Source organism: Danio aesculapii, chromosome 5 (genome assembly GCF_903798145.1).
Source record: "Danio aesculapii chromosome 5, fDanAes4.1, whole genome shotgun sequence".
Taxonomy (NCBI): domain Eukaryota; kingdom Metazoa; phylum Chordata; class Actinopteri; order Cypriniformes; family Danionidae; genus Danio; species Danio aesculapii.
The window spans coordinates 66,219,073-66,244,755 of record NC_079439.1 but is presented as its reverse complement, the minus strand read 5'-3'; the positions used below and the strand labels follow the sequence as shown (position 1 = coordinate 66,244,755).

At 35.4% G+C, this 25,683-nt stretch overlaps 1 protein-coding gene across 1 annotated transcript in view; it reads left to right on the top strand.

Annotated features, from left to right (window-relative positions):
- col27a1b (collagen, type XXVII, alpha 1b) overlaps positions 1-25,683 on the top strand; it is a 189,896-nt gene that overhangs the window by 105,869 nt on the left and 58,344 nt on the right. Inside the window, exons 13-25 of the mRNA XM_056458734.1 lie at positions 2,498-2,551; positions 9,907-9,951; positions 12,189-12,242; positions 12,445-12,489; positions 13,605-13,658; positions 13,778-13,831; positions 14,939-14,992; positions 16,850-16,903; positions 17,007-17,060; positions 20,365-20,409; positions 23,311-23,364; positions 25,469-25,513; positions 25,621-25,674. Coding sequence (XP_056314709.1) covers positions 2,498-2,551; positions 9,907-9,951; positions 12,189-12,242; positions 12,445-12,489; positions 13,605-13,658; positions 13,778-13,831; positions 14,939-14,992; positions 16,850-16,903; positions 17,007-17,060; positions 20,365-20,409; positions 23,311-23,364; positions 25,469-25,513; positions 25,621-25,674 — 666 coding nt within the window. The remainder of the gene's footprint in view (positions 1-2,497; positions 2,552-9,906; positions 9,952-12,188; positions 12,243-12,444; positions 12,490-13,604; positions 13,659-13,777; positions 13,832-14,938; positions 14,993-16,849; positions 16,904-17,006; positions 17,061-20,364; positions 20,410-23,310; positions 23,365-25,468; positions 25,514-25,620; positions 25,675-25,683) is intronic.

The following is a 25,683-nucleotide window of genomic DNA, read 5'->3' as shown; positions in this document are numbered from 1 at the left end:
CAGTGTGATCCTTAAGTTTACTATATATTGAAGAAACAGATGGTCAACCAGAGGGTGGTGTGATCCAATCCCACATAGATTAAATAAGTAGTTCGAACAAACAGCCAAAGTCTCTTTTTTTTGAGTGAAGTAATGCATTACAATCTTGAGTTACTCCCCAAAAAAGTAACTAGTTGTGTTACTTAGTTCATTTTTATGGTCAGTAATGCTTTACATTACTTTTGAGTTACTTTTGCGTTACTTTTTCTGACGTGGCTGAGGCTTCATCTCTTTCAGAACTTGCAGGGGGGGTTTTCCTTCTAAAAAACACATAAAAAATGAATGTCGTCTATAGCTATACAAGTCATATATAGAGATTAATGAAAGTTAAAGCAATGCGTTCACTACTTTTGTAATTTTTGTCGTATTAAAAAGTAAAATCAGTCCATTCAGAGAATCCTTTTTTTCTTTTCTTCAGTGTGCCATGTGTTTATGTTCAGTCCACTTAATTTTCAAAAATAATTAACTTTATTGATTTGTGTTTGGACCAGGGGTGTCACTAGACCCATTTTACTGGGGCACGTGCCCCAGTAAAAATCACCAGTGCCCCAGTAAATACTTTGAGATATGATTTACTTCCTATGCAAGTGTATTTATTAAGAGTGGTAATTCCGAAATAAAGACGTAATTCTCTATGTGCAACCAAACCAACACTAGTGAAAGCAATGTAGTTTAATCAAAAAGCAAACTGATGCATCTCCGCGTGTGCACAGAGAACCCATGCGCCTTTCGCATGCACTGCTCTTCTCCCGGTGCGAGTCCCGGTAGTTCACATGCTAGGCTACTTGATGCTCACATTCCGCTCATGTGTTGTGAAACTGGCGTAACAGCCTTTTTTGTTTTGCAATTTGACAAAACTAAAGTTAAAACAACATGATGGGGATCTTACTAAGCATTCCTCCTGATAGATTTTTTTGTATGACGCAAAAAGGAGGGATGAGGAGTCAGGGAGGTAAGATTTATTAAGCCTAATTCTCCACCATGTGTCAAGTCTAAGACAACAGATAATTCTATAAAACATCTTTTATTGTATTTTAGATTTCTTAAATGATCTTAGCATATCGGGCAACACAGTGGCGCAGTAGGTAGTGCAGTCGCCTCACAGCTAGAAGGTCGCTGGTTCGAGCCTCGGCTGGGTCAGTTGGCGCTATGTGTAGTTTGCATGTTCTCCCTGCGTTCGCGTGGGTTTCCTCTGGGTGCTCCGGTTTCCCCCACAGTCCAAAGACATGTGGTACAGGTGAATTGGGTAGGCTAAATTGTCCGTAGTGTATGAGTGTATATGGATGTTTCCCAGAGATGGGTTGCAGCTGGAAGGGCATCCGCTGTGTAAAACATGCTGGATAAGTTGGTGGTTCATTCCGCTGTGGTGACCCCGGATTAATAAAGGGACTAAACCGAAAAGAAAATAAATGAATGTATGATCTTAGCATATCACTCCAGTTGTGTCTTAACATTGTTTTCCAGTTACATTTAAGATTATTTATAATAATAACTGTATAATAACAAAAATACTTTCATTTATAATAAATATTTGTTTTGTATTTATATTAAATATTTGAATTGATATATATATATATATATATATATATATATATATATATATATATATATATATATATATATATATATATATATATATATATATACTATGATAATATAAAGGGGGTGTGTGACCCAGTATAGCTTTATGACTAGTAAAACCCCTAGTTTTGACAACATGAAGTAATTGTATGCAACCCAGCATTTTTTACATTGCACTTGTTTCTAATTAAATACCTGCATATAATTACATCCTTAAGAAATTTCTGTAATTACACCTTTAATTACACTGTTGACCAGCTTAAACCTACTCAAACTACCAAACCTTTCTCTAACATGACCCAAATTTCACCTCAAGAGCACCAGAAGTGTTCTGCAATACATTATGAACACATTAAGTACATTGTATTTATATTTCAATGCAAGAACAAAGTAGTTATGGCCACTTAAAATAAAGTGGCACTCCGTCATTCACACACACCAAAGAGAGCTACTGTGAAAATTGCAATAATATACAAAAGCAACACATTTTATCTGGTTTTCATGTGCTCAAATAGTAATAAAACAATTTTTGGCCTCTGGTGTATCCCTCTAAACCACTTTTGTGAAATGAACTACACTACAGGGTCTCCCACATTTCGAGAGTGTTTTGGCTGTGTAAGAAATATAGTTTGGTTAAAGCCTACTCTGTCTTATTGCTACTTTCCTGTTTGAAATCCAGTTTTTCAATATCCCGTGATTACGGAGTGGTTCTGGTGTAACAGAGCTTTGCACAGGGATTAGAGTGAGGAGACAGTGTTTACCATGCGGGCAACTGGAAAGAGCAATGTAAAAAAAATGTATCTGCCCTTTGTTTAAGTGCGGTTTCTCCATGTCTTGCTCTGCTAAGCTCTGCTGTCTCTCACATTTGTGTGCTTAGGGCTTTCCAGGAGATTTTGGGGAGCGAGGACCACCAGGACCTGATGGAAACCCAGTAAGTAGTGCTATATCAACCTTTAGGCTATCTGCCATCTTAGGGAAATCCAGGTTTTTTAATACTCAGAGACATTTAGGCATATTTATTGGAGGTTATATGTAATATTCAATACAAGTTTAGCACTTTTCACAATAATTATTGTTTCAAAGGAAACAATACAAAAGGTGCACATTATTGCGTTACAACCAAATTTGAAAACTATTTAACTAGTAACTAATAGGTTTTAACTGTTAAAGTTATTATAAACAGCGCTTGACATTAACACCCGCCAAATGCGGGTGGATTTCAGCGGTGGCGGGTAAGACAGACACTCCTACTAGCCACGTTGACTGGTTGAAAATAATTTTCCCGGATAATAATTCTTAAAAGCGCGGTTCGACAATAAGGATGCATGCAAAGGTGATCTTAGAATTGAGAAGCAACACGACTGACAAAAATAAATGCATTCGCGCGAGAAATAGAAAGCAGGTGAATACCAAATGAGAAGATAATCCAACACAATCTCACGGCAATTCGTAATTTTTTTATTTAGTGGCTAAATCATATGAATTTGTTCGATCTAATTCGTACAATTTAGTACGATTTGCTCATCCCCCAATGACGGTTAGGTTTAGGGGTGGGGTTAGGTGCCACACCTCCTTTTTAAAATCGTACAATTTCATATACTGAACTCGTATGAATTGGTAGGAATTAGCCACTAAACTGACAAAATGTAAAATACTAACGTTTTCTCGTGAGATCAGGCTGGATAATCACTGGCACTAACAGCTGAGGTGATGCATGCGACTGTTTAAAACGCGTGCGCGCTCCCGTTTCCTTGCGTGAAGCAACTGTATCTAGAAACACAACTGATGTGATCGGTTCTCTTTCAAATAGACTAGACAAAAAGTGATGGACATGCACAGACAGTCTTGCTGCTTTCAAGATTTCCAGAGTTGTCTTATTGTAAGCACCACCAGTTGCTTTCGATTTAATCATTCTTTGAACAGATTATTTATGGATCTAACGTTAACCGTGTGTGTGTGATCATCCTTTCATTATCACATGGTATGTTTTTTTTACCTGCTTACTTTTGGGTTAATATAGTTTCAAGAGTTCGCACTTAGCTGATGATTCATCAAAATGTTTGGCATGCTGTCCCGGGAGAGAGCCCCGAGCTCAAGGGATCCTCGAGCCCGGGGCTTCCTCCCATTTGCAGAGCAAGAGGGGAGCCTGAGCTCGTTGGATCTCAGAACTCCCCATCTGCAGTAGCTAAGGGAACACGTGAGGAAAAAAGGGGGCTAGACAAATGCTTGATTGTTATGCATGATGTATATATTTGGATGGTGGGAGAAAACCGGAGAACCCGGGGAAAACACGGGGACTGGGACACGGGGAGAATATACGAACTCCTCACAGAAACACCTACCGACCTGGCAGGACCAGGGCTGGCAGTGTTCTTGCTGTGGGGCTAACAGTGCTAACCACTGGGCCTCCGTGCCGCCCGATCTATAGTGAAGGAGGAGAATGGGGAGGAAGGGAGGTTTCTTCCAAACGAAGATAAAGTGGACTGAAAACTGTGGTTATTTATAGTAGCTTATGGCTCATATGATTGGATGATACTGATTAGCTTAATACGTGACCGGCTGTGATAAATCATAAGCACGTGATCCTCTCGAAATTAGTTTATGAATAAACCCCACTTAATTATCAGTTTTTACAATAACATTGCTTTAGTGGGAGATTAACTCCCCATTTATGTGTAGTTAACTGGTGATCTGGAACCTTTAGCCAGGACAGATTACTGAGCATATGTTTTGTTAAATAAAAAGTATAGTATGCAGCTATATTTTGCTGGTTTTGACTCATTTAAAATTTGTGGCTCAGAAATAATTAATTGTTTATGTCTGGTGTGGTCAGAGATAAATTTGGTAAATCCTTCATTTTGAGCTCTTAAATAAACTAATTGTAATACTATGAAACCGTGACCCATTTCCTCAGGATTATTGACCAAGCTCATACACGACACACAAAAAGTGAAATGAATGAGGAGGCATGTGGAGATAATGCAAAATCTAAATCAAGTAATTTTAGCATGTCAAGTCATATTTATGTGTATAAAATATATTTTCCCAACAATAAAATTGTGGCTAGTGAAAATGACGAGTGGCAAGTAATGTTGGAAAACTACCAGCCACAGTGGCTGGTGATTAAAACAGTTAATGTCAAGCCCTGTATATAAACATATTTGACCTGCAGTTATACAGTATAGAGGATAATATCAGGATTAGTGTATGGGAATATTGCCACACACCAGAAAAATACGAAATATGAGAAATAAATGAAGGATTTAAGAATGTACATACTAAAACCAAGTCAAATTGTCTGCCAGTGTGGTAGAATAAATATACTTGGGGGAAAAAAAACATGTATTTAGGCATTAGTAAAGAAAAAAGACTTTAAATTTGTATTATAATACTTAATCCAAGCAATGTATTTAGCCTAATTATCTTAAAACTAGCTTGTTTATTTTTAATTTTATGAAAAAAGTCTTTGAGATGCAACTTCATTAGTATGCATGGGATAGCTTCGAAGGCTCCTTTTACCTGTTACAGTGTTCAGACAGCAAAGACAACATGTTGTGTTGCTAACCGTAATTGAAACAAGTAGAGGAAGAAGAATAGTTTGGAGACATGGGTTGTCAGTGTTGCATTTATAAATGTGCTGCAACAAAGGTTTTGTTTCCATTTCCCCGCTATGAGAGCCGCAGCTGGATTCCCTTGTGGATTACAGTGCTCTCCTAAAACGCCACAAAAATACATTTGTAAGGAACATTTTTTACCTGAGCGCTTTTTGCATCTGGAAATGGTGAAATGTGGATTTGCCACTCGTCTCCTTTTAAAAAAGATATGGTTCCAGTTGGTGTTGATTGTCCTGTCTCTACAGATTTGTAAGTGTGATCAGTTTTCTTTGTTTAGGTTTATTCAGATGGTCAGTTAGTATCGTCAGCAGTACTCTTTCGGTGTTTAAAGACTTAGTCAAAAAGGTTGTTACTAAAGTTTACAGTACGTTAATATCACTACAATATTATGGACTGAAAGATCCTCTGTAAATGCTGCTCTCCGAATTTAAACATGTAAACACCTTAATCAAACTATTACCATCCTGTAGGATTTTTGCCGCATTTTGTGACAGGATAGTCTATACACACATGGCTGTCTGACACTATGGTCTGTACCTAGCGAGTGCATCTAAGTTACCTAGAAATGCGGAGGTTTTTTTTCTCCCAAACGGCGTGCGGTATCAAACATTACATTAAAACAACATCTTCCAGCAGTTCCTCGCATCCAATATATCATTTTTCATGGGGGCCATGCATGAAATGTAACTGAATGAAAGTAAAAGTGCCAAACTGCAGTTAAAGTCAACAAATTAAGAATTTGGCAAATAATTCGATGTCCATGTAAACAGTCACTGTCTTTCTCCTCTGCATCTGTGTGTTGTTTGCACCATGCGCTTTAGACTTTGCAATTAGATTGTTCAAATAGAGCTCTTAACAGTAGTTACAATATAAAATTATTAGTCATTGCTCCTTTAAATACTGAAACTTACTTCACCAAAACATAATGGGAATGTATTTTGTCGCAAACGAGCAAGTATGAATGCGTCTAAGCACTTTTAATGGACAAACTTAAAGTTATTGCAGCTAAAATAAAGTGTTAAAAATACAAGTCTGGTCTTATTGTAGGTCTCTGGTTGAAATTAAGCTAAATTTGCAGGTCAAATACCTACCTTTAAGCTTTAACAAGTAATAAAAATAAATAAACAATCTGATCTTGCACAGTATTGTATTCTTAAAACAAGACTAATAATATTTTTGGGGCTAGAAATAAGATTTTAACTCTTGACTATAGTTATAGAAGTTTTTGCAGTGCACCAAAAAGTTTTTTCTAAAGCCTTCTAGCCTCTGCTTGGCCTTTTCCTGCCTGTCATATACACACACGGTTATACAAGCTGACCGGGCCACTCAAACCACTACACTCTAATAAATACCTTTGATTTCTGCCACTGCAATAACAAACACAAGCCAGCCAGGCGTCCAATGTATGCCGCTCCACTTTGAATAATGCTGGTAATGAGGAATTCAGCTGTCACTACCGGAGTCTGCAGCACAAATCTGTTTTAGCCATTACAGGGGTTGCTTCACTTCTGATCGTTTTACCATGTTCTTTATCCAATATTTCATCCTTTCTGCCTTATACACGTTTCCATGTACCATAATATATAAAAAGAGCCATTTGCATATTATGAATTCTTGTTCTAGGATGTAAGCATCATGTAAAATGTGCATTGTCGAATATTATTAGTACAAATTGTAGAAAAGTCAGGGGCAAAACCACATTTCACCAGCTTGTTAATGGTGTTTCCTAAGCCTATCATCACAGTTATTACTGCTCATATTTATGGTTAGGACTTTGAAACTTTGGGTTGCTTGGTGGCTCAGTGGTTAGCACTGTCGCCTCACAGCAAGAAGGTCGCTGCTTCGAGTCCCAGCTGGGCCAGTTGACATTTCTGTGTGGAGTTTGCATGTTCTCTCCTGTTCTCTCCGTGTTTGCGTGCTCCGTTTTGCCCCACAGTCCAAAGACATGCGATATACTGTAGGTGAATTGGGTAAACAAAATTGGCTATAGTGTAGGAGTGTGTGTGAATGCGAGAGTGTATGGGTGTTTCCCAGTACTGGGTTGCAGCTGGAAGGGCATCCGCTGCATAAAACATATGCTGAAATAGATGGTGGTTCATTCTTCTGTGGTGGCCCCTGATAAATAGGGGACTAAGCTGAAGGAAAATGAAATGAAATGAACTTTGAAACTATTAAAATAGTTGTTTCATAATATTTATGCTTCGAACATTATATTTTTGGCTTTATATTAAAGATATTTTACTTTATTTTATGATCAGTCATATAGTTTTAAAAAATAAACAAAAATCTGTTCTTCAAAACTGAGAAGATTTTACTGTAAAACAAAAAGGAAGTTGAAAAAATGACCCTTTTAAACAGTTTAAGCAGTAAAACTGTGGTTCACTCTGTGTTATGTTTTCCAACCCAGAAAGTAACCAGTGGTGTAAAGTAACAAATTACAAATACTCAAACTACTGTAATTGAGTAGTTTTTCTCAGCAATTGTAATTTACTAAGTAGTTTTGACAATTTGTACTTTTACTTTGCCTTGAGTACATTTTTAGTGCTGTATTAGTACTTTTACTCCACTACTTTCCTTCAATCTGCAGTCACTACTTTATTTTTCCTTGTCTATGGGGATTGGCTAAAGTAGAAAGAACAGTCCTGCTATTCCAGTCCAATCAAATAAGAACAACTTTTTTACAATTTCAATACATGTTCTTGAAAAGTATCAAAGAAGATGTCCAAAATCACACACAGTCACCCTGAGACAACATGTCACTGATGAGAAGATGACGGAAATCGTCAAATGGCCTCAAACAATCACCTAATGCACCCCAGAATGTTACGTTTTCACACACATGCACAAAAGGCATGTAAACGCATCAACCTTTCACAGCGTAATACTCACTACTCACTACTCTTGAGTACTTTTAAAAGGGCTGATTTTTAGTTGGAATAATATTTACAACAGATACTTTTACTCTGCTTGAACTACATTTTTGGGCAATTAATAGTACTTTTACTTGAGTATGATTTTTCAGTACTCTTTCCACCACTGAAAGTAACTGAAATATTTACCAGTCCATCAACTTAGTTGTCAGTATTTTCCTTTATTAAACTGTTTGAAAATAGATTTAAAAAAGGATTATTGTTGTTGTTTTTTGGTTTTAATTATGAACAATTTGTTTAATTAGAATAAAATAATACAATACAATAACTTTTTGACATGAAAAGATAACTGTTTTTTATTATTGTTACGGTTCTTACTTAAATACCACTCGTGATCCTAAGACAACATTCATTCATTCATCAATCATTCATTTTCTTTTCGGTTTAGTCCCTTTATTAATCCGGGGTCACCACAGCGGAATGAACCGCCAATTTATCCAGCATATGTTTTACACAGCGGATGCCCTTCCAGCCGCAACCCATCACTGGGAAATCCATACTCACTCATTCGCACACATACACTATGGACAATTTAGCCTACCCAATTCACCTGTACCGCATGTCTTTGGACTGTGGGGGGAAACCGGAGCACCTGGAGGAAACCCACGCAAACGCAGGGAGAACATGCAAACTCCACACAGAAACGCCAACTGACCCAGCCAAGGCTCGAACCAATGACCTTCTTGCTGTGAGGCGACAGCACTACCCACTGCGCCACTGCGTCGCCCTCCTAAGACAACATAACAAAAATAAACAACAGCCAAAGTGCTCCAACTAAATTATTTATTAACATAACATAATCAGCGGGTGTCACGGTGGGTTGCGCGATTGCCTCACAACAAGAAGATCGCTGGTTCGAACCTTGGCTGGGTCAGTTGGCATTTCTGTGTGGAGTTTGCATGTTCTCCCCGTGTTTGCGTGGGTTTCCTCCGGGTGCTCCGGTTTTCCCCACAAGTCCAAAGACATGTGGTATAGGTGAATTTGGTAGGCTAAATTGTCTGTAGTGTATGTGTGTGAATGGGAGTGTATGGGTGTTTCCCAGTGATGGGTTGCAGCTGGAAGGGCATCCTCTGCGTAAAACATCTGTATTCAATTCAATTCATCTTTATTTCTATTGCACTTTTGCAATGTAGAGTGTGTCAAAGCAGCTTCACATAGATTGTAGTAAATTGAAACAGTGTAGTTCAGTTCAGTTCAGTGTGGTTTAATATTCACTGCTGAAAGTGCAAACACTGAAGAGCAAATCCATTGATGCACAGCTCCATAAGTCCCAAACCATGCAAGCTAGTGGCGACAGCGGCGAGAATAAAACTTCACCAATTGGCGAAAGTGAAGGATTAAAAAACTGCAGTCTAGGCGCCGGACAGTACAACCTCTGCTGTACTGTAAAACTAATCCCCCCACTTCTAGGACACGCCTTCATTTCAATCCTTCTTCGGCGGTCACTCGACAAGAGACATCCATCTGCTATGTCTCAAAGAACAAGGAGAGCGAAAAACGCCCCAGGGATTTTTTTTTTTTTGGCCTGTTGTTGAGGGAGGAAGTCGCTGTGGCAGGTAGCAGACGTCCAGTCACGCTACACAACAAGCCCCTCTCTGTCCTCCACAGCGTGTCTCTTTCACTGGCTCGCTGAGGGGTAGATTCAGGCCACAGATTAGCCCGCTATCATGGAACAGAGGTTTCACCCCCTCCACAGCCACTGTTGTGCCAGTAATGCTCAGTATTTGCTCTGTTTCTTACAGGGGGAGATTGGCGCCCCTGGGCCTGTTGGCATCCCTGGATTTATTGTGAGTAAACCAATTATAACTTATTCACATCTAAGCTCTTGGATATGGTACTTTCCTTGCTGACAGTAGGAACGTTTCTGTTAAAATGTGTGAAAATTTTTCCGATATTTGCTTAAATGTTGATAAAAAAACTACTGTATATGTAATTTCCCAGCAAGTATTGTTTTGTGTTTAATAAATATCTATTAGACATCCAAATAAAGATGTTGTTGCTATAATTGGTCTGTCTGCGAAAATCCAATTGACGTCTAATAATAGTCCAAAAACATAGAATATAGATTAAACAGACTTCACATGTGTAGTCATTTATTCGTGCCTATTGGTCTATTTTTGGGCTATTCTCAGATGTCTATTGGCTTTTCACTGACAGCCCAATTTTAGCCTTGTTTTAGCCAAGATGTCTATGTTTAGATGTCTATTAGACATTTATTAGACTTAGTAGGCACGTTCCACAAAAAATGGGTGACATTATTTAAAAAATTTGCTTAAATGTTGATAAAAAAATTACTGTGCAAGTCATTTGCCAGCAAACATTTTTTTTGCGTTATTAGACCTCCAAATATAGACGTTGTTGCTAAATTTGGGCTGTCAGTGAAAGTCTGTCGGATTTTTGCTTACAACTTAATTTTAGCCTTGTTTTAGCCAAGATGTAGATATTTAGATGTCTATTAGACATCTATTGGATGTAGTAGACACGTTTCTATTAAAAAAATGTGTTCAAATTGTTCAGATAATTGCTTAAATGTTGATAAAAATGACTGTATAGGTAATTTGCCAGCAAGCACTTTATTGTGTTTAATATGGGTCTTTCAGACATCCAAATGTAGATGTTGTTGCTAAATTTGGGCTGTCAGTTAAAGTCTAATAATAGTCCAAAAATAGACTAGTCATCAAATTGATAAATTAGACAGACTTCACATGTGTAGTCATTCATTCTTGTCTATTAATAATTAGTTTGTTTTTGGGCTGTTCTTAGACAACGCTGACAGCCCAATTTTAGCCCTGTTTTAGCCAAGATGTTGATGTTTAGATGTCTATTAGATGTTTATTAGACTCAGTAGACACGTTTCTATTAATCATGTTTGCAAATTGTTCTGATATGTGCTTAAATGTTGATTAAAAAAGACTGTATAAGTTATTTCCCAGCATGTATTTTTGGTGTTTAATAGACATCTGTTAGATATCCAAATATAGACGTTGTGGCTAATGTTGGGCTGTCAGTGAAAGTCTAATAGATGTCTAACAATAATCCAAAAATAAACAAGTCATTAAATATAGATTAGACAGATTTCACATGTGTAGTCATTCATGTCTGTTTGATAATTAGTCTATTTTTGGCCTATTCTTAGGCGTCTATTGGATTTTCACTGACAGTCCACTTTTAGCCTTGTTTTAACCAAGATGTCTATGTTTAGATGTCTGTTAGATTTGCATTAGACTTATTAGGCAAGTTTCCATTAAAAATCTGTGCAAATTGTTCTGATATTTGTTTAATGATGATAAAATAACTGTATTGATCATTTCCCTGCAAGTTTTTTGTGTTTAATAGACATTTATTAGACATCCAAATATAGATGTTGTTGCTAAATTTGGGCTGTCAGTGAAAGTCTAATAGACGTCTAACAATAGTCCAAAAATAGACTAGTCATCAAATGGATAGATTAGACACTTCACATGTGTAGTCTATTTTTGGAATGTTCTTAGATGACTATTGGATTTTCGTTGACAGCCCGATTTTAGTCTTGATTTAGCCAAGATGTCGATATTTAGGTGTCTATTGGGCATCTATTAGACTTAGTAGGCACTTCCCATTAAAATGTGTGCAAATATTTCAGATATTGGCTTAAATGTTTGTAAAAAAAAGTGACTATATAGGTAATTTCCCTGTAAGTTTGATTTGTGTGTGTGTTTAATAGACATCTATTATTAGACAACCAAATATAGACGGTGTTACTAAATTTGGGCTGTCATTTGACTGTTGAAAATTTAATAGACATCTAACAATAATTCAAAAATAGACTAGTCATCAAATTGATAGATTAGACAGACTTCACATGTGTAGTCATTCATTCCTGTCTATTGATAATTAATCTATTTTTGGGCTATTCTTAGACGTCTATTAGATGTTCATTGACAGCCCAAGTTTAGTCTTGTTTTAGCTAAATCATCTATATTGTACATAAATTGTGTGCAGTGTACAGTTTTATCATGTTAATTCTTTTTGTGTTTGATGGCAGGGTGATATGGGCCCTGTTGGAATTGTGGGACCTCCTGGACTAATAGGACCAAAGGTGATTTCAACCGTCCATCATTCAGACCAAAAGACCCTTATAAAATTTAGTTCAACAATACTTTTTCCAACACGTTGAATGACTGTATAAACATGGATTCTTTTCATGGCAGTGAAAATTATAGACAAAGCCATTAAATTAATTGTTGAATTAGGCAATGGTAACCGTTCTTATTAATATATGTCCATTTGGTGTCTTGCAGGGTGTCCCAGGAAACCCAGGAGAGCCCGGACTGAAAGGTGATAAGGTGATCTGAATACGCTTTATTAGCTCTCGCTTCTTCTGTTTTTGATTGCATAGACTGATATCAGCTGAATTTCACTAAATATCATTAATCAGTATAGAAAAGTAAGTACAAAATGTACTTATCTTCAGCAGATCTGTATTAAATGGATTAAAAGTACTTTATATTTTATTAACTTTAAACTTTAAACTTTACCAAATAAAAAAAAAAATGCCACTGCAGCTGTTTTCAGTGTTATATTTCTCCAGAATACAAAATGATTCCTGAAGAAGCATGTGACGCATGACTGGAGTTTCGATTTTGAGATTTAGTTTTTGCTATCATGGGAATAAATGGCATTTTAAGTTAGATTAAATTGAAAAACAGCTTTTAAATTATAATAACATTTCACAACAAAAAAAAATGTAACAGAATTACATAAAAAGAGATTTATGTAACATGCAATAAACAAATACTAAAGATAAACAAATGAATATACTTAAAAATAAAATAAATTTTGACTTAAACTATTTAAATGCATACAGAAATTCTGTTTGTTGATTGAAAGATTATCAATATACAGTACCTATTATGCCAAATATATATATATGTGTATATATATATATATATATATATATATATATATATATATATATATATATATATATATATATATATATATATATATGTATATATATATATATATATATATATATATATATATATATATATATATATATATATATATATTTGCCACTCATTTTTCTTGATTGTTGAATGACTTCTTAGTATTATTTAAAGGTGTAAATAATGCAACAATATTGTTGAATAAATTAAATAAATAGTTTTTATCACTAAGGAGTGCTTTATAATGTAATATCTGTGCAGGCTGGCCAATATGCCTCTGGCTCCCCTTTTCTATCACAGTCTATGCAGTCTGCCAGCTGTACTTAAATATCATTATTTTTGCTGCCAGGCTTTATTTTGGACAGCTTTTCAGATCTCCATGTCTACTGTTGTTAAACTGTAACATGACCGTAGATACAGTATCTAGAAAACTTGACTAATGCTGTGATTTAACTGCAGGAACATCCTGACTTAAAGGCCTAAAAGTGACTTATTTTTGACTCTGTCAACAGGGTGAACTCGGATTGCCAGGTGAACCCGGAGAACCTGGATTTCAAGGTGACAAGGTATTTCAGCTAATGCTTTTAACTTGAGATTTTTTGGGATTCCAATTGATTCGCTTGCATTCCAACACTTGATTTGTTTCTCAAATAACCATGTGCTGATAAATAGCTGCATTTTCTAGGGTATTCAGGGCTCACCGGGTTTACCAGGAATTCAAGGAAAGCCGGGACCACAGGTTGATCCTTAAGCTGTTTCATTATTATTTATTTTAATTGTTTCTTAAAGGTCCTGTGAAGTGCTCTGAAATGTGCATTTTTATTCGATGCTTGACATAATCTTAAATGAAACATGAAGAGAGGGCAGGACAAACAGTTTCTCCTCCTTAAAAAAACAGCCAATAGCATTTTGTTATCACAGCTTTCACTGAGAGTGATTGAGCAGTAAAAATAAAGGGCATCAAATAAAGGCAAATAAGAAGGGGGCGGGGCATGTCAGAGACAACTGAGCATTTGATTGGTCAAGATTTGATGAGAAACTGAAGTTTGAGGTGACGTGAAAAAAAAAACGTTGATTCATTTACAGTTGAAGTCAGAATTATTAGCCCTCCTGAATTATTAGCCCCCCTGAATTATTAGCCCCCCTGTTTATTTTTTCCCCCAATTTCTGTTTAACGGAGAGAAGATTTTTTCAACACATTTTTAAACATAATAGTTTTGATAACTCATCTCTAATAACTGATTTATTTTATCTTTGCCATGATGACAGTACATAATATTTGACTAGATATTTTTTATACAGCTTAAAGTGACATTTAGAGGCTTAACTAGGTTAACTAGGCTGGTTAGGGTAATTAGGTAAGTTATTGTATAACGATGGTTTGTTCTGTAGACTATTAAAAAAAATAGCTTTCAATTTAGCCCCTTTAGGCTAATAATTTTGACCTTAAAATGGTTCATAAATTTTTTTAAACTGCTTTTATTCTAGCCGAAATAAAACAAATAAGACTTTCTCCAGAAGAAAAAATATTATCAGACATACTGTGAAAAATTCCTTGCTCTGTTAAACATCATTTGGGAAATATTAAAAAATCAAAGGGGGGGCTTATAATTCTGACTTCAACTGTATGCACAAGTGACAAATTGCAAGCTTTGGATGTTTATATCAGCTTCATATCTAACAAATGCCAATTTTATCTCTTTTGGAGCACGATATTTTAAAAAAAATGTTGTTTTACTTTCACGGGACCTTTAACTAGAATATATTGATTTATTCAGGTCATAAAACTAATTTTTGTGCTGATTTTACAAAGAGCCAAATAATAGTAAGTTGTTTTGACTTTCAGGGGAAGATTGGAGATCGAGGTCCAGACGGTTTACCCGGCCCAATTGGTCCTGAGGTATTTGTGCTGTCACTTTATTTGACAAGAATCACAGGCCATCGCCTTGTGTGTTAAAGACTAGTGGTTTCTTGATTAACACTGCACAACTATATCCATTACACCCCAGCAGGTACCTCATTCATTACAACACAGCAAAAATGCTAATCGATTTGATGTCAATTGACTACTTTGATGACAAAACCAGATCAAACTGACATCTAATATTGGCATCAAAAAACACATCAAAAAACGATTACAAGACAGTCATATAATCGATGTTGGATGCCAATGTGATTTGATGTCATTTTGACTTCAAGGTAGTTTAAATGCACTGTAGAGAAACAAAACCCAGTGTAAATTAGTAATTTTTAATTAAAGCTTTCAGATGAATAAAACTTTTCGTATATTAGAAGGCTTTTTGTGTCATTATTTTGGTGGTCAAAGGAGCGTAAATGTTTGGATGTCAAATGGACAAGGTGTTGACATCAAATAGATTTACATTTTTAACATGTTTTATGTCAATTCTTTGTCAATTTGATGTCTTTCTGAAATCCAGGTGCCATATTCCCATGGTTGGGTAAAAAACGCTTAAACGCTTGTTTTTAATGAATTGTTAAATGGGCGACATGGTGGCTCAGTGACTAGCACTGTCTCCTCACAGCAAGAAAGCCAGTTGGCATTTCTGTGTTCCAAGTTTGCATGTTCTCCCCGTATTCATGTGGGTTTCCTCCGGGTGCTCCGGTTTTCCCCACAGTCCAAAGACATGCGCTATAAGTAAATTGGATGAACTAAATTGACCGTAGTGTTTGAGTGTGTGTGTAAATGCGAGAGTGTATGGGTGTTTCCCAATAATGGGTGGCTGGAAGAGCGTCTGCTGCTTAAAAAATAAAATGCCAGAATAGTTGGCGGTTCATTCCTGATAAATAATGGACTAAGTTGAAGGAAAATGAATGAATGGATTGTTAAGAGATTATTACTTTTTACACTTTCAGCTTATTTCAGAGTGCAATATTGCTGTTTTAGCACAAAAAGATTTCCTCAGATGCTTTGATTGTTGTAGCAAGATTTTTTTTTCCATAAATGTACACATCACCTGTGACATACTGTACTCGTCAAGCATAAAATCCCAAATTTAAATAATTCCCGCCTAAGAGACGAGGCCTGGTTGAGTTGTGTTAGTAGTGTTTTGTCATCACATTCAAGACGCAGTTTCATGGATGATTACACATGTAATTTGTGCCCAAATTATTTCATACATATTCCTTTAGCTTATTCTCTATTTCAGAGGTCGCCACAGCGGAATGAACCGCCAACTATTCCAGCATATGTTTTCCGCAGCGGATGCCCTTCCAGACACAACCCATCACTGGGAAACACCCATACGCACCCACACATACACTCATACACTACGGCCAATTTAGTTCATCCAATTCACTTATACCGCATTTCTTTGGACTATGGGGAAACCCACCTGGAGGAAACCCACGCGAACACAGGAAGAACATGCAAACTTCACACAGAAGTTGAACCAGCAACCTTCATGTTGTGAAGCGACAGTGCTAACCACTGAGCCACCGTGCCACCTTTGTCCCCAACTCTTTACATTTAAAGATAGTCAGCATTATCTTTCTTTGTGTGTTTTTTTTGACGTAATTTTTAAATTCAGTTAATACGGAACATGAATTAAACCAAGAGAGCTTTGTTTAATACACGCCAACTTACTGTGTTCACACTTCATGTCATTCTCAGAAAACCTCACTTACAGTGTAGTTAATAAATGATCAGATATAAAAAGAATTCAAAAACGAACTCGTCTTAGATAAATTATAGTTTTCTTTAATAACTGTATTATCTATTGTTGTGACTGTTTCTCAGGGTTTTCCAGGGGATATTGGACCACCAGGGCAGAATGGTGTTGAGGGCCCAAAGGTGTGCAACTCTATTTCTAAAATTTGTAATTGAGCTCCATATTGTAAAATGGAGGAAATTTATTCTAATGTTCATCTTTTATTATAATTTTTTTATTGTCCAGGGGAATGCAGGAGTGAGAGGCATTCCAGGCCCTGGAGGACTTCCTGGACTCGAGGTAGGACCATCTGAATCTAAATATATATCAATGTGAATATGTAGCAGAGGGCGGCATGGTGGCTCAGTGGTTAGCACTATCACTGATTCAAGTCCTGGCTGGGTCAGTTGGCATTTCTGCGTGGAGTTTTCATGGTACAAATGGTACAAATTGTTTCTTTGTCTTAAGGTACAATTCTGTCCCATAAAAAGGTGCTACCGAGTGACAAGGGTTTGTACCTTCTTTGGTACAACATTGTACCAAAAACATAGGTCTAATACTGTAGGTCTTTGGTGAAAACAAATGTATCCATTTTATGAAAAAAGTGATAAATGTTAGTTTTTTTTCCACTAAAAAACTAATTATGCAAGCCCAGGAAAATGTATTCAATTAACTCATCAGGGCCTGAAGTTCTACTATTATACATCCATGGGATTGCATTAATTATTTTAGCAAACAAAAAGTAAAACTAAGACATTTAACTAAAAAACTAAACTAGACATTTAACTAAAACATTTAAACTTTCAGTTAACTGAACTAAAGAATACAACAAATAAAAATCTAAAACTAAACTAACAGCAGTCACTGAAACTATTCGAAATAAATTAATAATTAGCAAATAAATAATCACTCAAAAGCACTCAATCTGTGCTGACAATAAGGGCATAATCTATCAAGTAAGGGCATAACGATGTCGCAGTGGGTAGCACAATCGCCTCACAGCAGGAAGGTCGCTGGTTCGAGCCTCGGCTGGGTCAGTTGGCATTTCTATGTGGAGTTTGCATGTTCTCCCAGTGTTGGCATGGGTTTCCTTTGGGTCCTCCGGTTTCTCCCAGAAGTCTGAAGATATGCGGTACAGGTGAATTGGGTAAGCTAAATTGTTCATAGTGTATGAGTGTGAATGAGAGTGTATGTTTGTTTCCCAGTGATGGGTTGCAGCTGGAAGGGCATCCGATGCGTAAAACATATGTTGGATAAGTTGGCGGTTCATTCCCCTGTGGCAACCTCAGAATAATAAAGGGAATAAGCCGAAAAGAAAATGAACGAATGAATGAATGAATGAATGAATGAATGAATGAGTGAAGTGATACATACAAAAACATATTTTCTTTATAAACACAAAACCTGAAAAATATTCATATACAGTAAAGAAGTTTGTCTGAATGTTTTTTAATTAAATTTTTTTAATGACTAAGACTTTTGCTGTGCTTTGGTCGACATAAGACGTGTTACCAAAAGTCAAACTGAATCTAAATATATAAAAACTAAATAGAAATGTGTTTACAAAACAAAGCTCAACCATTAAAACCTTAAATGAAGCAAAAACAGCAGATTTAAAATAGTATCAAAATAAAAACTCATTTAAAAACACAAAGCTATAATCGCTGCTATGCTTTAAACAAAAAGGTGAGATATCATTGCCAAAAATACTCCATTTGTTTATACTTTTGTTAAAATGAAACATAAATAAACTGTGAAATGATATTGTTAAAAAGAAACACCGAACTGTGACTGCACTTCTTAACTTCAGCTTCACAACATCAAATGAAGTGACAAGAGACCAGTTTAGACCAGAGTGTTACTTTCTTGGCGCGAAAAGTCATATTTTTATGGCCAAGTGTATAATGTTTATTTTCTAAGAAAGTACAGCACATTTTATATGAATCACTCCTGTTTTAACATCCAAATAAAAGTACACTAGCAGTCAGAAGTCTGGAATAAAGCTGCGTTCTCACAGCCAGCCATCATGTCGCTGTATTTTACTGTTGATCTATGACTATCTGAACGTATCCTTTAAATATAGGATTATAGATGATCGTGTTAAAATTTAGATCCTTATCATTTCACTAGGTATTTCTTTTCTTGTCACTAATATAGAATGCACTTGCTGGAGAGTGTTGATAAATAAATTGTAGAGATCAACCAAAATACAACCCAAAACATGCACATTAAAAGTAATCATCTGTGAAAAATTATCTTTGGTTACCATTTGTATTCTGGTGTCCTAGTTGCACTTTAACTATTCATTTAACTATTAAGTAATATTCATTAATTACATATTCTTGCCATAGGTTTAGGGATAGAATGCATATAATTAATTGCCTGTACACTCCCAGACAAAAGTCATATCCAAGTTTTAGGAACAACTAATAATAACTTGACTTCTAGTTGATCATTTGGTATCAGAAATGGCTTATATAAAAGGCAAAGACCTCTAGATTACGCTTATTTTACCAAAATAAAATATGATCATGCCTTGACTTTCAATTATTTAATTAGGACAGTAAAGATGACTCCTCCATCTTACCCCAGACATGCTCAATAATGTTTATGTCTGGTGACTGGGCTGGCCAATCCTGGAGCACATTGACTTTCTTTGCTTTCAGGTGGTGATTGCAAATTGAAGACTGGGGTTGGGGGGTTGTGGCTATCGCGAATGCCCCCATACTGAATGTAACCCCAAACCATGATTTTTCCTTCACCAAACTTGACTGATTTCTGTAAGAATCTTGGGTCAGTGCGGGTTCCAATAGATCTTCTGCAGTATTTGTGATGACTGGGATGCAGTTCAACAGATGATTCATGTGAAAAATAGAAGTCAAGTGATTATTTGTTGCTCTTACAACTGGGATCCACAACAAGACGTTTGTCAGGTACAAGGAACGTGTGAAAAAAAAAGACAGCTTTAAAAAGTGTTACCTCATAATTATTTGTCCCTCATTATGAACATTATTTGGAGCTGTTTTAATAGAAACTGCACTAGTTCACATCCCATCATATAATCAGCATGAATTACACTGTAAAAAATTCTGGGTTCCACACTACCTTTATGTTGTTCCAACACATTTTGATTACACCTTCATTTGTTTTAACAAATTGAAGTGGATTGAACTTAAAAGAATTAAGTTGTTCCCCCAAAAACGTTAAGAATTGTGTTGATTCAGCTCATTTTAAATAGGTTGTTTAAACAAGCAGCAAAAACCATTTTAATCATTCATTTAGCTATTTTATGTTTTGAAGAAAGGACATGAAAGGAGAGAATATTAGTACAGTAATAATAGTTCACAATATAACAGTTATACTGAATTTTTTATCAAATATTTGAACTTGGGATAGCTTAACTCACGATACTTTTTTCAAAAACTTCATAATTTTTTCTCATAACTTTTGGCTGGGATTCTTTAATAAACATATAGCTTGATAGAACTCACCGTTTTTAGCTGTTTTACAAAATTGAAACAAAGATATTAAAGTCCTCATAAGCATAATGTTTCACATAAACAGTATTAATTGTTTGTAATAATGGCCCTGTTTGAAACCACAGGGAGATCAGGGACCAGTAGGACCAGCAGGGCCTCCAGGACTAGAGGTGAGTGCTCTCTTGATAAAACTACTGGATATCATGATGTTTGCATTATTAGGCAACATTTTCTCTAGTGTCTTTGTTTTTAAACTGCGTTTTAGAATGAAAATGCTCCTTGACCCATATTGCTGTTTTATTGCTTTCCAGGAAACAATCTCCATACACACTATACAACGCAAAATGTATCATACGTGACCATTCATGCTCACTGGGCATGCGAATATTTACCGGCATCTGTCCTTGCAGTCTAGCACTTCTGTAAGGGTCATGTGAGAGGGGATTGACGAATCAGGGAACATTATGCAATAGCTGACCAGTCAGAGACTGATTGTGGATAGCCCCGCCTCCATTTTCAGAAGTTTGCTTTCGGTTTATCTATATTGAAATTTAGTACCGACTTTTCAAAACTGAAACAGTCTAATGTTTTCAAAATGCACTGTTTCATCGGTTGAAGATGCCAGAGTAGTGTGGATGCCAGGCGTAACCATAACAAAACATTTAAAACAAGTTTTAAAGCAAACATGCACTAGCGCTTTAGCTATATAGTACATATAAGTGCTGTTTACGCTAGTGTTCTAGATTTTGGAAAAAAGACATCAAAATCATAATTATTTAAAATGGATCAAACGACGAAAATTTTTTTGATTTCAGTCCTAAAATATATAGTAAAAGTACAATAGAATATAAATATACTAATAAAACAAACTGCACTTGAAGCATAGTCTTCAAGAATTAAACTATAAACTATAAATGTCTTCAGTCTTGATCAGTGGATGATTTTGTTTTGTCTTTTGTTATTTGATTATTAATGATGTGAATATTTGGGCAGCAGGGAATATAGCGTGCTGTCACTTTAAGAGTCACATGGTTCCTATTTACGATTACACATGCATTTTCATTCTCAACTCTTTATGTTCGTTTATTACATAACAAACAAGGTGAAGACTATATATAAACTAATAATTCAGGGTGTTTAATAATTCTGACTTCAACTATATATATATATATATATATATATATATATATATATATATATATATATATATATATATATATATATATATATATATATATATATATATAGTTATATTCACATTTCTAAACATAATAGTTTTAATAACTCATTTCTAATAACTGATTTATTTTATCTTTGCCATGATGACAGTAAATAATATTTGACTAGATATTTTTCAAGACACTTCTATACAGCTTAAAGTGACATTTAAAGGCTTAACTAGGTTAATTAGGTTAACTAGCCAGGTTAGGGTAATTAGTCAAGCTATTGTATAACGATGGTTTGTTTGGTAGACTATCGAAAAAAGTTAGCTTAAAGTGGCTAACTTTGACCTTCAAATGGTTTCTAAAAAATTAAAAGCTGCTTTTATTCTAGCCGAAATAAAACAAATAAGACTTTCTCCAGAAGAAAACATATTATCATCATATTATCACATACTGTGAAAATATCCTTGCTCTGTTAAACATAATTTGGAAAATATTTAAAAAAGAATAAAAATTCAAAGGGGGGCTAATAATTCTGACTTCAACTGTAGCAAACATTTGAAAATGGAGGCATGGCTATTTACAATTGATCTTCTGATCTATTTTGTATATATTTGTCAATCCCCTCTCATATGACATTACAGAAACGCTAGACTGCAAGTACAGATGCTGAAAAAATCTGCACATGCCCAGTGAGCATTAATAGACCCATATTATTTATTTGATGCCTTACTGATCAGATATTTTCTTTTAACCCTTTAAAGCTATTGATTCTTTCAGGTGTGATTTTTGCCAAGTAGGATGCGATCCTGGATTAACATCTGTATTGGTCCTGGAACGTCATCTTTGTATCCATACCCCTGACGACCCTAACTAAATTATTCCCAAAATCAGAGGGAAATAATAGTTGGATAACAATCATGTAGAAGCACATAACCCTAACTGTTAGCCTAAACGTAACATAAACTGTAAACATATCCCTTAATTCTGATTGGCTAATTGGAATGTTGTTCCAGGATCAACATAGATGTCCTATTTAATGAAATCACACTAACCGCTGATTCCAGTTCACGCTTTAGTACAATAATAAGCACTATATATCTCCAGATTTGAAAACATGGACAGCATGGTTGCTTATGGCACTTAGTATTTATGACTAATTTATTGTTGAAATAGAACTTCATTGTTAATTTTGTGATTTACGTAATTGTGAAAATCATTATCATTGATTTTGGTGATTTTGGTGTCTTTTTCTGGTAGTTTAACTAAATTTTCTCATTTTACAATTGAACACTTAGCATAATGGAATAATAGGCTTCACACACTCCTGTTGGTTTATGTCTCTCAGCAAAGACTTTTATCTTGTGCGCTTTTCCCTCCAAATATAACAATGCTTCTCTTTCCCAAAACAATTGGGAACGCTGTGTCCGCACTTGACCCAGATTCAGCAGCGATAGTGTAAATTGTAGTGGAAAAAATAGCCTGTTCTTATGCCAGAGTCTGTCGTATGAACAGCTGCATGTACCTGACAGCAAGGGACGAATTCATATTAACAGCTCATCGCATTTAACCCAGTTTTTCACACACAAACCTTGCCAAAAAACTCACGGTCTATTATTCGCTCTGTCCAAGTGAGGGCAGTATGGATAATTCACCTAATAAGGGTCAGACATTAGCTAATAGATGGCCAGGGAAACTCCATCTGGGCTCCAATATAAACACTATATATTTGTTTAGGCGGTTTTCCATTGGGATTGAGGGTTATTTAATGAAACTGCTGTCTCTGCGAGAGCTGATTTGTTGGTGAATGGAGGAGATTGGTCTCAGAAACAGGAGCTAATGAAATTGATGTGTTGATTTAGAGGACTGTGAGTCCAGTACGATGGGTCATTTCTGCTTTCTGTTCAGGGCAGACCTGGGAGGAAAGGTTTCTCTGGCAATCCAGGGGAGGATGGGATGAAGGTACGAATTCATGACAGCCAAACAAGTCCTGCGGTTTACTGTCTAAATCATATTAAATGTGTTTAACCGTGCCCACTTTTTCACAAGTGGGCAAACCTTATTCTTCATTCTCAATAATTAAAATTATCTACTTGCAATGTCTAACAATGTGTACAGTGCACAATGATAAATATATATATAAGATCATTTGTTTTTTATTGGCATAGTTCAGCAAGAAATAATGACGCTGCTATATTTTATGGATGATGGATGGGTGGGTGTTTGAATAGGTAGGTAGGTACGTAATGGATGGATAGATAGATAGATAGATAGATAGATAGATAGATAGATAGATAGATAGATAGATAGATAGATGGATGGATGGATGGATGGATGGATGGATGGATGGATGGATGGATGGATGGATGGATGGATGGATGGATGGATGGATGGATGGATGGATGGATGGATGGATAAATATAGTAGATGGATGGAATGATAGATAGATAGATAGATAGATAGATAGATAGATAGATAGATAGATAGATAGATAGATAGATAGATAGATAGATAGATAGATAGATAGATAGATAGATAGATAGATAGATAGATAGATAGATAGATAGATGGATGGATGGATGGATGGATGGATGGATGGATAAATACAGTAGATGGATGGAACGATAGATAGATAGATAGATAGATAGATAGATAGATAGATAGATAGATAGATAGATAGATAGATAGATAGATAGATAGATAGATAGATAGATAGATAGATGGATGGATGGATGGATGGATGGATGGATGGATGGATGGATGGATGGATGGATAGATAGATATATAAATGGATAGTGGATGGATGGATGGATAAATACAGTAGATAGATAGATAGATAGATAGATAGATAGATAGATAGATAGATAGATAGATAGATAGATAGATAGATAGATAGATAGATAGATAGATAGATAGATAGATAGATGGATGGATGGATGGATGGATGGATGGATGGATGGATGGATAAATACAGTAGATGGATGGAACGATAGATAGATAGATAGATAGATAGATAGATAGATAGATAGATAGATAGATAGATAGATAGATAGATAGATAGATAGATAGATAGATAGATAGATAGATAGATAGATAGATAGATAGATAGATAGATAGATAGATAGATAGATGGATGGATGGATGGATGGATGGATGGATGGATGGATGGATAGATAGATATATAAATGGATAGTGGATGGATGGATGGATAAATACAGTAGATAGATAGATAGATAGATAGATAGATAGATAGATAGATAGATAGATAGATAGATAGATAGATAGATAGATAGATAGATAGATAGATAGATAGATAGATGGATGGATGGATGGATGGATGGATGGATGGATGGATGGATGGATGGATGGACGGACGGACGGACGGATGGATAGATGGATGGATGGATATATTATATTGCTTTATATTAAACATATGTTTTACTTTTTTATCAAAAGTGTCACAATAAATTGTATAAAATGAAGAAGGAACAAAGACAGAATCAACATCAGTGTGATAAAATGAGAAATATTATATAAATAAATAAAATGTCAAATATTAAGACTACATTTTCATTTTTGGGTGAACTATCCCTTTTTATGGTAATTCCTACCATGGTGTTATTTTCTACCATAACAAATCATATTATTACGTAACAAATCATACATCATTTTTCTATTCTAAAACTGACATTTTAAATATATTTGTTGAAAACAAATCAAAAAAGGCTTACTGCATTACTAGCATTTACATATTCTGTGTACATGAAATTAAATAATATCTTCACACGTTTTGCACAACTAAATTATGGCTTAAATGGAAATTAAGCTTAAATTAAATATCCTGTTTGTTTTATTTTCACAGATTAAGTTCACCAGTGTTTCAAAAAAATTTATAAGGGTTATGGTTATAGGTCAAAATTAACAAAAAGCCTTGACATTTTTCTGTTTCCAATAATGCGTGCATTAGTCTTTTTTTTACTTTTTTTTTTAGAAGTTATTATTAATAATTACTTAATTTCATATCAAAGTGAGTTTTAAATAGCAAATCTCAATCCTTTTACCTTAGGGAGAGCCTGGAATGACTGGAAATCCCGGGATGCTTGGTGAGAGGGTAAAGGATTTGATGTATATTTCTGGTCTATTAATTAACACTTGTAATCTATAGCTAGTAGTGTTTGATAATGTTTTTGTTTTTTGTTTTTTTGCTGTGCACAATAGGGTCCTGTTGGTTTCGTTGGGCCTCTTGGTGAGGTGGGACTGGCTGGAGAAAAGGTTAGTAAG